The 10,264-nt window shown below is 38.7% G+C and overlaps 4 protein-coding genes across 4 annotated transcripts in view; 3 read left to right on the top strand and 1 right to left on the bottom strand.

The window, feature by feature from the left end:
- LOC101298519 (pentatricopeptide repeat-containing protein At1g63130, mitochondrial-like) overlaps window positions 1–526 on the top strand; it is a 1,896-nt gene extending 1,370 nt beyond the window's left edge. The window contains exon 2 of the mRNA XM_004300994.1: window positions 461–526. Coding sequence (XP_004301042.1) covers window positions 461–526 — 66 coding nt within the window. The remainder of the gene's footprint in view (window positions 1–460) is intronic.
- An 811-nt stretch (window positions 527–1,337) lies between these two features.
- On the top strand, window positions 1,338–4,289 carry LOC101304574 (elongator complex protein 3-like). Its single transcript, XM_004299145.1, has 9 exons — window positions 1,338–1,819; window positions 2,065–2,134; window positions 2,237–2,409; window positions 2,517–2,691; window positions 2,850–3,016; window positions 3,218–3,437; window positions 3,521–3,625; window positions 3,729–3,881; window positions 4,026–4,289. Exons 1-9 carry the CDS (start codon window positions 1,338–1,340, stop codon window positions 4,182–4,184), a joined length of 1,704 nt encoding a protein of 567 aa, XP_004299193.1. The 3' UTR covers window positions 4,185–4,289.
- A 96-nt stretch (window positions 4,290–4,385) lies between these two features.
- Window positions 4,386–5,924, top strand: LOC101304283 (oxygen-independent coproporphyrinogen-III oxidase-like protein sll1917-like). The gene is made up of 2 exons (XM_004299144.1): window positions 4,386–5,189; window positions 5,275–5,924. Exons 1-2 carry the CDS (start codon window positions 4,414–4,416, stop codon window positions 5,900–5,902), a joined length of 1,404 nt encoding a protein of 467 aa, XP_004299192.1. The 5' UTR covers window positions 4,386–4,413; the 3' UTR covers window positions 5,903–5,924.
- A 249-nt stretch (window positions 5,925–6,173) lies between these two features.
- On the bottom strand, window positions 6,174–9,123 carry LOC101303998. The gene is made up of 10 exons (XM_004299143.1): window positions 8,935–9,123; window positions 8,589–8,614; window positions 8,245–8,359; window positions 7,947–8,156; window positions 7,743–7,865; window positions 7,588–7,645; window positions 7,372–7,445; window positions 7,005–7,093; window positions 6,861–6,933; window positions 6,174–6,636 (listed from the first exon to the last, which is right to left on the bottom strand). Exons 1-9 carry the CDS (start codon window positions 9,007–9,009, stop codon window positions 6,864–6,866), a joined length of 840 nt encoding a protein of 279 aa, XP_004299191.1. The 5' UTR covers window positions 9,010–9,123; the 3' UTR covers window positions 6,174–6,636; window positions 6,861–6,863.
- Between the last annotated feature and the right edge of the window lie 1,141 nt (window positions 9,124–10,264).

The following is a 10,264-nucleotide window of genomic DNA, read 5'->3' as shown; positions in this document are numbered from 1 at the left end:
CGTGGGTTGTAATAATTTTGTTTGACTTCAATACTGAAATGACGTAATTGCCCTTATATTAGGGCAGCTGACTGCCATATCAGTAGTTAACGGTGGCTTCTAACGGACATGTATGAAGTTGTTAATGCTGTCGAACTTCTGGTATCAAAACGAAGAAATTTGATAAATAGGTACGTAATTGAAGATGACCTCATAGTTTAGGGGGTCTATTATTTGATGTTAAAGTGTATGCGAAAAATATATTGACTAAAAGCATGGAGCATAGCTGGAACAACAATAAATAAAAATAAAAATATTAATAATAGAGATGAGTTTTCAGTCACTAAAGATAGCATAGTTTGTCATTCGTAGACATAAAAATTAAAAAGAAAAAAGTGGCATAAATGTATTGTTGATGTGGAATACAACTCTTCTGTAAATTCTCCCCTATGATTCTGATTCTTTCTTTCCCTTGATGTAGTTTCCCAGAATACACATGTCCTCAATGCAACTCACTGTGAACTTTTTCTCAAATTCTGATTCCTAAATCTCTTTGTTTATTATCCGATCTCTGATTTGGAATCAGATGAAATGAATTTTAACCACTGTGCTAGTTACATCATGTTTCTACATAGCTTTCAAGATTAAACATGGTTCACTAAACATCTTACCACATAGTACTGTTACAAGGATAGCTAAAGCCTTGTGCATGACCTTTAGTCAAGTAATCATCAGTTCATCATGAGCTAGACTCATTAGTACTAATACCTAAGGTACCAAAATCTCTCTTGAAATCAAGCTCTCAGAATAGCTCTTGATGTTTACAAATGACTCAGTCTCAAGTGTGCCTATCGCAGTATTGACAGAAGCACTTCTAAGATCCAAAACCAATTTAGTAGTACCCTTGGACTTAAATCTAGTACTAAGAGGATTGATCAACAAGCAATGTCGATATATCTTTCATGTAGACCATGCAAAACAAGTTGTAGAAAACGAAGCATATACTGTATCTTGTCTAAGAATGGCTTGACTACGTCGAATGAGTAAATGTTAATTTGCTTTTTGTCACGTATCATTTCTTACTGGTATGTCATAGGAGTTGTAAATTCAAGTAAGTAGCGTTTGTGTTCAAAGTTAGAATACATTGTACATGTAACGCAATTCATTTACTCTTTTGTTACAACGTGAAATTAATCTCGAATAGCTTTCACCATTTAATAAAAATATGCTTTTAAGTTTTTTTTTTTACTAAATAAGCCTAAACCTTTAACCAACAAACGGCGTCTACTTTCTGTTTTCGCTTTCCTCTCACTTCTACTTTCTGTCAGCTGCTGCTCTCTCCTCTCTTTAACTCACTCATGGCGACTGCGGTGGTGGCGGCGGCAGCCGATCCCATCCGTAAGCAACCCCGTCCGGGCCGGGGCGGGTTCGAAGCCCACGGACTCTCCGAAGAAGAGGCCCGCGTCCGCGCCATAGCCGAAATCGTCGGCTCCATGGTCGACCTCTCCCGCCGAGGCGAAACCGTCGACCTAAACGCCCTCAAAACCGCCGCGTGCCGCAAGTACGGCCTCGCACGTGCACCGAAGCTGGTCGAGATGATCGCCGCGCTTCCGGAATCGGACCGCGAGGCGCTGCTTCCGAAGCTGAAAGCCAAGCCGGTCCGAACCGCCTCCGGAATCGCCGTCGTGGCCGTGATGTCGAAGCCTCACCGGTGCCCTCACATCGCCACCACCGGGAATATTTGCGTGTACTGCCCCGGTGGGCCCGATTCGGATTTTGAGTATAGTACTCAGTCTTATACTGGATACGAGCCTACTAGCATGCGCGCAATTCGAGCCAGGTAAGGGTTTCAATTAGGGTTTTATTTGCTTCAATAATGTTGTAGAAGTTAAAAGTTTGTACGTTTACTTATTTTACTGTATCAAATGATTGTTTCAGTACTATGTGTAATTATACAAAGAAAGCTGCTGAGTTCAGAATTTATATTTATACAAATTGTACTGTATATCCGAAATAAGCTGCATTTTTGAACTAGTGGATTTACTAGTGTCTGGTTCTTAATATATTTCTTCTGTGTGTATGTAGATACAACCCGTATGTTCAGGCTAGAGGTAGGATAGATCAGCTGAAGCGATTGGGTCACAGTGTAGACAAGGTTTGGCCTGTTTCTCTATTTAGAGATTGAAACTTTACTTTTGGATTTGAAGATTGGCGTGATGAAATACTATTGTTAATGGCAATGGTCTTTTGTTTTCAGGTTGAGTACATTTTAATGGGTGGTACATTCATGTCGTTGCCAGCAGATTACCGTGATTACTTTATTAGAAATCTTCATGACGCATTATCCGGCCATACTTCTGCCAATGTTGAAGAGGCAGTTGCATACTCTGAGCATGGGGCTACTAAATGTATTGGAATGACCATTGAAACGTGAGTTTATAGTTTAACTTTTTAAAAATGTTGATTTTCATTCCTGCACCTGTCTGTGGATTAGTCTAGGAAGTTGGCTGAGGTGATTTTAACTTTTGGTCTTGCAGGAGGCCAGATTACTGCCTTGGACCTCACTTGAGACAAATGCTTACTTATGGTTGTACACGATTGGAGATTGGAGTTCAAAGTACATATGAGGATGTGGCTCGTGATACTAATAGAGGTCACACAGTAGCTGCAGTGGCTGATTGTTTCTGCTTGGCAAAGGATGCTGGTTTCAAGGTTGGTAATATCCCCCTATCATTAATAGAAGTCATTTGGGACTTGTTCTTTTTATGTGAGACAAATCTTTGTCCATTTAACAGCAACTAAATTTGTATTGTCCTTAATGTTGATTACTTTTGTATTTCACACTGATTATTTCAATGTTTTTGTTCTAGGTTGTTGCACACATGATGCCTGATCTTCCAAATGTAGGGGTTGAGAGAGACATGGAAAGCTTTCGTGAATTTTTTGAGAGCCCCTTGTTCAGAGCAGATGGACTTAAAATTTATCCAACACTTGTAATCCGTGGAACTGGACTTTATGAGCTCTGGAAAACTGGAAGGTATGATTTTATTATTAGTTTTGAGCATAAATGTATGAATAGTTACACCCTTTCTGTGATGCAAGTTAGATGTGGCCTATATGAAATCGCTTCAGCTTCATATCATTAGATCCAGAGTTTAGGATGCCACACCTTTTTAAAATAATGACTGTTTTTACATGTTGTGCATTAAATGATTATTATCTTACAATCTATTTGCAGGTATAGAAATTACCCACCTGAGCAACTTGTGGACATAGTAGCCAGAATCCTAGCCATGGTACCCCCTTGGACACGTGTTTATAGAGTTCAGAGGGACATTCCAATGCCTCTAGTTACTTCTGGAGTAGAGAAAGGAAACCTTCGGGAGCTTGCTTTAGCTCGGATGGAAGACTTGGGCTTAAAGTGTCGTGATGTTCGAACACGAGAAGCTGGAATTCAGGTATTTTGATTGACAAAGTTGACCCCCTCTCCTCCTTTCTCCTCTTGAATGAAGTGTTACTGAACGTTTTATGATGATTGTAGGACATACATCACCAAATTAAGCCGGATGAAGTGGAACTTGTTCGTCGTGATTATACAGCAAATGAAGGTTGGGAAACATTTCTTTCATATGAAGATACACGCCAGGTATTCCCTCGTTTCACACAGAAATGATCATTCAGTTCCCTCTTTGTGCACTAATATTTTTCTGTATGAGCAAATAACTTATCTAATGTTGTTTTATACACAGGATATTCTAGTTGGGTTGTTGCGATTAAGAAAATGCGGCAGAAATACTTCCTGTCCTGAACTCATGGGGAAGTGTTCTATTGTTCGTGAACTTCATGTTTATGGGACTGCTGTTCCAGTTCATGGGCGGGATGCTGGCAAGCTGCAGCACCAGGTACGTAGCTTCTACAGTAACCGATTACAAAGTAAAACAGTTGAGATCAACACTTGGGGATTATTATTCATGTTGTTACCTTTGATGACTTAAAATTACAACAGTGATTATATTCCCTCTGACATGTTTTATTTGATCAAACAGGGCTACGGTACACTTTTGATGGAAGAAGCAGAGCGAATTGCTAGAAGGGAGCACAGATCAACCAAGATCGCTGTTATTTCAGGAGTAGGAACTCGTCACTACTACAGAAAATTAGGATATGAACTTGAAGGGCCATACATGGTTAAATATCTTGACTAGACTAAAGAGTTTCTGTAACACAGTTTTGTAACATTAGCCAATATAGTTTCAGATACACGGTCAGTTTGTACGAGTTTGATTATATTCAGTGTGCGTGTTTTACTCATTGTTGCCCATTTTGTCCCTATTTCTTATCTATCACACATCAAATCGGCGTCGTTTCATTCTTTGTTCTATATAATAAGGCTCATCGCCCTCATCTTATCCCCAGCCACTATTTACCTTAGTCATGCTAAAGTCAACTTTCACACCCTTATTCTCAACCATTCCCGCCAAACCAAGACTCCCAATACCTTTGCTCAGAGCCTTCACACAAAGCCCACCACCTGTTCGACAAAATGCCTTACTCGCCGTTCACCCACCTCCTACTTCCGCCTACGTCCACCTCCCCTTCTGCCGCAAACGCTGCCACTACTGTGACTTCACCATCATCGCTCTCGGCTCTTCTTCTTCTTCCTCAAACCAACCCCAAGGCAACGACCCGCGAATGGTGAACTATGTCCAGTTACTCTGCCGTGAAATTAATGCAATAAAAGCAGAACATAAAACCAACCCGCCTCTCGAAACTGTCTTTTTCGGAGGCGGCACGCCGTCTCTTGTGCCACCAAAGCTTGTGTCTTCCATTTTGGAGACGCTGAGGTTGAAATTCGGGCTGAGCTCGGATGCTGAGATATCTATGGAAATGGACCCCGGGACTTTCGATGGTGAAAAAATGAAGCGAATGATGGAGTTGGGTGTGAATAGAGTGTCATTGGGAGTTCAGGCGTTTCAACAGGAGCTGTTGAAGTCTTGTGGGAGAGCTCATGGTATTAAGGAGGTTTATGAAGCAATTGAGATTGTTGGGTCATGTGGGGTTGAGAATTGGAGTATGGATCTTATCTCTTCTCTTCCTCATCAGACCCCGGAAATGTGGGAAGAGAGCTTGAGGCTAACAGTGGAAGCTCGTCCTCCCCATGTGTCGGTTTACGATTTGCAAGTGGAACAAGGCACCAAATTCGGAAGATTGTAAGTAGTAGATTGATGAAGTATCGAGTTTTTGCTTTTTATGATGAATGTGATATGAAAAACTGAAGATTGGAATGTTTTGCAGGTATACGCCAGGGGAGTTCCCGTTGCCTTCTGAAACAAGGTCAGCTGAGTTCTATAGAACGGCATCTCGGACGCTTTGTGATGCAGGTTACGAGCACTATGAGATTAGTAGCTATGGCAAGAGTGGGTTTCAGTGCAAGCATAATCTTACTTACTGGAAGAACAAGCCTTTCTATGGTTTTGGCCTCGGCGCTGCTAGCCATGTTGGTCGTGTGAGGTTTTCGAGACCCAAAATGATGAAAGAGTACAGTGGTTATGTGGAGAATCTGGAAAATGGGTTGGTGGAATGTGGTGGGAGGGATCTCATTGATGCTAAGGATGTGGCCATGGATGTTGTTATGCTGTCTCTAAGAACTTCAAGAGGTCTGGATTTGAAGTGTTTTGGAGAAGCATATGGTAGCTCCCTTGTTGGTTCTCTCTGCGAGGTTTATAAACCTTATGTTGAAAGTGGGCACGTAGTTTTCTTAGATGAACAGAGAAGAGCCATGACTGCGGATGAACTGAACGCCTTGACACTAAACGAAGAAGAGATCGAGCAAATAATTGCCTACATTCGTCTAAGTGATCCAGATGGTTTCCTTTTATCGAATGAATTGATATCCCTTGCGTTTGCAGTTGTATCTCCGTAAGCCGAGTGCATGTAGCTGTATCTGATGGTAGACTGGAAACGCAGTCCTGAACATTCATTAATAGCAGTATCCATACTTCCATAGAATTTGTTCGGAAACCTCCGAACGACACTATGGAAGTAAAAGCCGTGAAACAGAAGAAGTGAAGCAGGATATGATGAGATTGAGATCATCACTGAACCATGAGTTGTAATGCTTATGATGGGATTTGTTAGATGTCTTGTATTAGCATTTCAACTCAGCTATTTGCTTTTTCAATTTCATGCAAAGTAGATGATGAGTCCTTGTACTATTAACTGTAAGGCAAGATCATATGCATGGTAATCAAGTTGCGAGTGTTGAACCACAAAACCAGAAACAAAGTACTCATCTTATGAGAGCAATGAGTAATAAAACATCTTAATCATACTAACACTCGCAGTAAGCCCTAAGCCCAATGACAACAAAGTTTTGGCAACGGATCAAAACCACCTCTAAATGTCAAGTCATAAATTTATCGAAGAGAATACTATATATCGAAAGCTAATTCTAGTCTCATCAACCAATAGATCCTATATAAAGGGTAGGGTCAGATCTGGATCTTCTAAAATGCTGATCTGGAATTTGTTATCTGTTGCAGCATTCTGGTGCCACATCTCCTATGTGTGTCAACATGCAGATTTAGAACAAATTATATTCGAGGGTAAGTTAAGGCACACAATCCTTGATCTGCTCAACTAATCCACTCTTATATCCTGGTTTTAAACACAAGAAAAAGATCGTTAGAAACTATAGTTAAGAACTTGATAGATAAAATACATAATCAAAATTAGAACCCTTAACACATTTTTGAATTATTCAACCGAAAAGTTAGCACCCACTGTTGTGAGACCCAGTATCAAAGGCATCTTGAAGTCATTAATTCAACTATAAAGATTATTGTCACTAACATTAAATAAATAAAACTTGCATACATTACCAACTATGAGGGTTTCTTTTTTAGCCCAACTTTTGGTATGCGCCTGAGCTCTTGGGTTCCCTTTCTCATCTCTCTGCAAATTACATAAAAATCAGAAATTGCTCCGCATAATATAGATGAGAATTCTAAGTGGCCCGAATGTACCTTTGGTGTAAATAAAGTATCACATAGAAAATAGGAAGCAACATCAGAGTCAGTATGGAAATAGCCAGGTAGAATACATGCACTTGTTTCTGCACAAACAAGACAATGTAACCATGTGATTATTGATCACAGAAAATCTGTTCAATGCACTGCATTGGATAATAAGGCAGAAGATACTAAAATGGCACAAAAAGACTATTAGTACACAGTCATTTGCACCCATTATTAAGCTAGTAAATAGATAACGTGCACGCAAACAGCCCAAAAGCTTTGACATGACCATTGCAGTTATGCAGTGTAGGAAATGAAAGTTACCACAGTGCAATATTGCTTGCAGATCTAATGCATCAAGAAACTAAAACTTTACCTGTCCTCCTCTAGAAAAGGGTTTCTGCTTTTCTGAGCAAGTGTGAGAATGACAGAACTGGTGCAAGAACAATTCTACAAATACATCAAAATGAAGCATCAGCAAAACAAGCTACAACTGTATTAACAAGAGATATGGAAAGAGGGCACAAAGCAAAAAAAAAAAGAACTATAGAATAACGATGGTAGAGCTTCTGTTGATAACAAAGAAAAATACCATTAAGACGGTGTGCAGAGGGCCCCTGATCTGAGGGAAAACAGCTATTAGCAAGACCCTGCATTGGAAAAATAAATAAATAAATATTTAAGATTCAAACAAGATAACGTAGTGTTGGATGAAAGTTCCAAACAATTATAGTACTTTCAAGCAACCTCACATAGGTGGTGATTCCTTGCAGTAGCTGCAGGATTGCACTTTTTTTTGCTTGATTGGGTATTCATTACGGTGTCACAATGCAAAGCTCCGCATAGATCAGCTAAGCACTTGCTTCCACTCTGCATTCAATATATACTTTTATGTGATCAGCATAATTAACACATTGGTCTCAATATAGCAAGCAAAAACATTGTACATACTACATTCAGAAGATTGTAGTGTCTGTTGTCCAAATGCTGATCAAGAAACTTCTCAGCACGGAAGCTCTTCTTACAGTATCCACACTGCCATTCATTTATATCCAAATGAATCTTGTGTCGTTCCTGATCCCTAAATAGATCATTATCAGGATGAAGGCGACACTTGGTTGAGATCTCATAGCGTTCTTTTTTAACAAATGGCATCAAATACTACAGAAGACAAAACCATAGTTCCCCATTTAGTACACAATCAAACATGGCACAACTTTGTAAAACCACTCGGTGTTTTTCCCATTACCTCCTCTATGATCTTCCATGCCGCCCTACTTCTTTCTCTCGAACAATGTACTTCATGAGCATGCTCTTCTTCTTGTAGAAGTGTTCTAACATAAGAGAACAAATAATGAGGCCAACTGTAGCACACAAATTATAACCACACCAGCATTCCATTGTTCATAGATCTCAACTTATCATATTATACTGAAAAGAAAAAGAAAAACCCAACTCTTTTCCCTATTCCATACTTGTGTCCTCCAACTTACTAATGAATTGGATCATGTAATCATGTATGCCCGCAATAACGAATATATACATATATAAAGAAAATTTTCAAATTGGCCTAAATAATTAAAGAAAAATTACCTTGAAGCTGCAAAGATTTCAGAATCCTGATTCAAAGAATGCAGAAAACAATGTCAACTTGAAGGTCCAGATAGCATAATATATAGTATAAGGCATTATGATATGAAAAAACCAAATTGAGCCAAGCCATCTTAACTTATGCATAGAACAGCACATTCAATTTTTTGCTTTGCTCAGCTCAATCAAGTTCGGAGTCTCCAAATTTCAATCTTTTAATTAAAACAAAAGCAAGTCTCAAACTTTTTTCTTGTCTATGAATTTCTGTATTGCGTATTATTACTGTTACCTTACAATACCGATAATCGAATACCCAAAATTGAAGCTAAACATGGAAGAGAAGAAGTACCTGGTTTTTCTGGGCAGAGGAGGAAAACAATAACAGGAAAAGAATCGAAATAAATAGGCTCGTCGTGTTCTTCATGTCTTTCAGAGATTGACCGCAAGAACTTGGACAAGCTTCAGAGCACCTGAGTTTCCTTCCTTAATGACACGACAGATACAATGGGTCTGTTTTGTCTTCTTGGAGATCGAAGCTCTAGTACAAAAGCAGAAAATCCGGTCAACAATAATGTGCTTTTTATACTTTTTATTTTGTTTTTGGTTCTAAACAAAATCGAAAATCGGGTTAAAATTTAGATACAAGTTTTTGAGAAAATCGTATTTGAAGAAAAATTATTGAAACGATGGCACCTTTGAAAATGATTAGTGATTACATTCACTTCTAATGACATCCCTTATAACTTTAGAAATATTACCAAATCTGATATGACTTTCACGATAATGTAAAACGTAATATTTGTTAGATTTTAAAATTATATAGTAACATGAATTATTTGTTATTTTATAAACTTTATTTGAGAATTAAACATAAATGTTTGAGAAAATCGTATTCGTTAGTCTATAGAATCATATGATAACATGATTTATTTGTTATTTTATAAATTTCATTCATAGAAAGATGTTAGACATGTTATATGAGTTGAGAATGAAATTGGCATTGGAGAGAATATCTTAAGTACACCCACAGTTTCCTTTTCTCCAAAAGGATGTTAGAACTTTGATAAACAAAAGCCCTATCAAACATGAATGAAATGGCAAACCTATGAAACGTTAACTTGAGGGAAGAGTGTGTTACACCACTTTCTCTTTACAGTTCTCCCATTCAATCTGCTTCCCTAACAACCATGCAGAGCTAATGACCAAGTTATTTTACATGTGTCATCCACCCTTTAGGAATATTGGAAGCCACTCAGCTGATTCTTTAGGAATGCGCTTGAGATTGTCTTTATAGTCGACATAGTATATTCCGAACATTGGAGTATATATAGCTGGTAAAATATATGAATAACTACTGGTAAAATATATGCCTAGCTAACAAAGAAGTGGTAAATGGGAGGAGATACATAACGCTAGCCAGTCCTCTACTCACCTTGTATCGCTTGTATGAATCTATGCTCGTAGACATGGTAGATCTGTCCATAATTTTATCTGAATCAAAAGAAGAATAACAACTGGTGAAACACAGCCATAGTAAAATTATTCGCAGAAGTACTATATGATTAGCAGCCAACATTTACCGTACCAGGGACCTCATCAACAATCTTGTCCCAAACACTTGGTCCTTTTCCAAATTCTTTTGCTGATCCTTCAATCTGCAATAGTATAATCATGAATAG

Source organism: Fragaria vesca, linkage group LG5, assembly GCF_000184155.1.
Source record: "Fragaria vesca subsp. vesca linkage group LG5, FraVesHawaii_1.0, whole genome shotgun sequence".
NCBI classification, from domain to species: Eukaryota; Viridiplantae; Streptophyta; class Magnoliopsida; order Rosales; family Rosaceae; genus Fragaria; species Fragaria vesca.
Note: the sequence above shows the minus strand (reverse complement) of the source record. Positions and strands in the feature narration are given on the sequence as shown.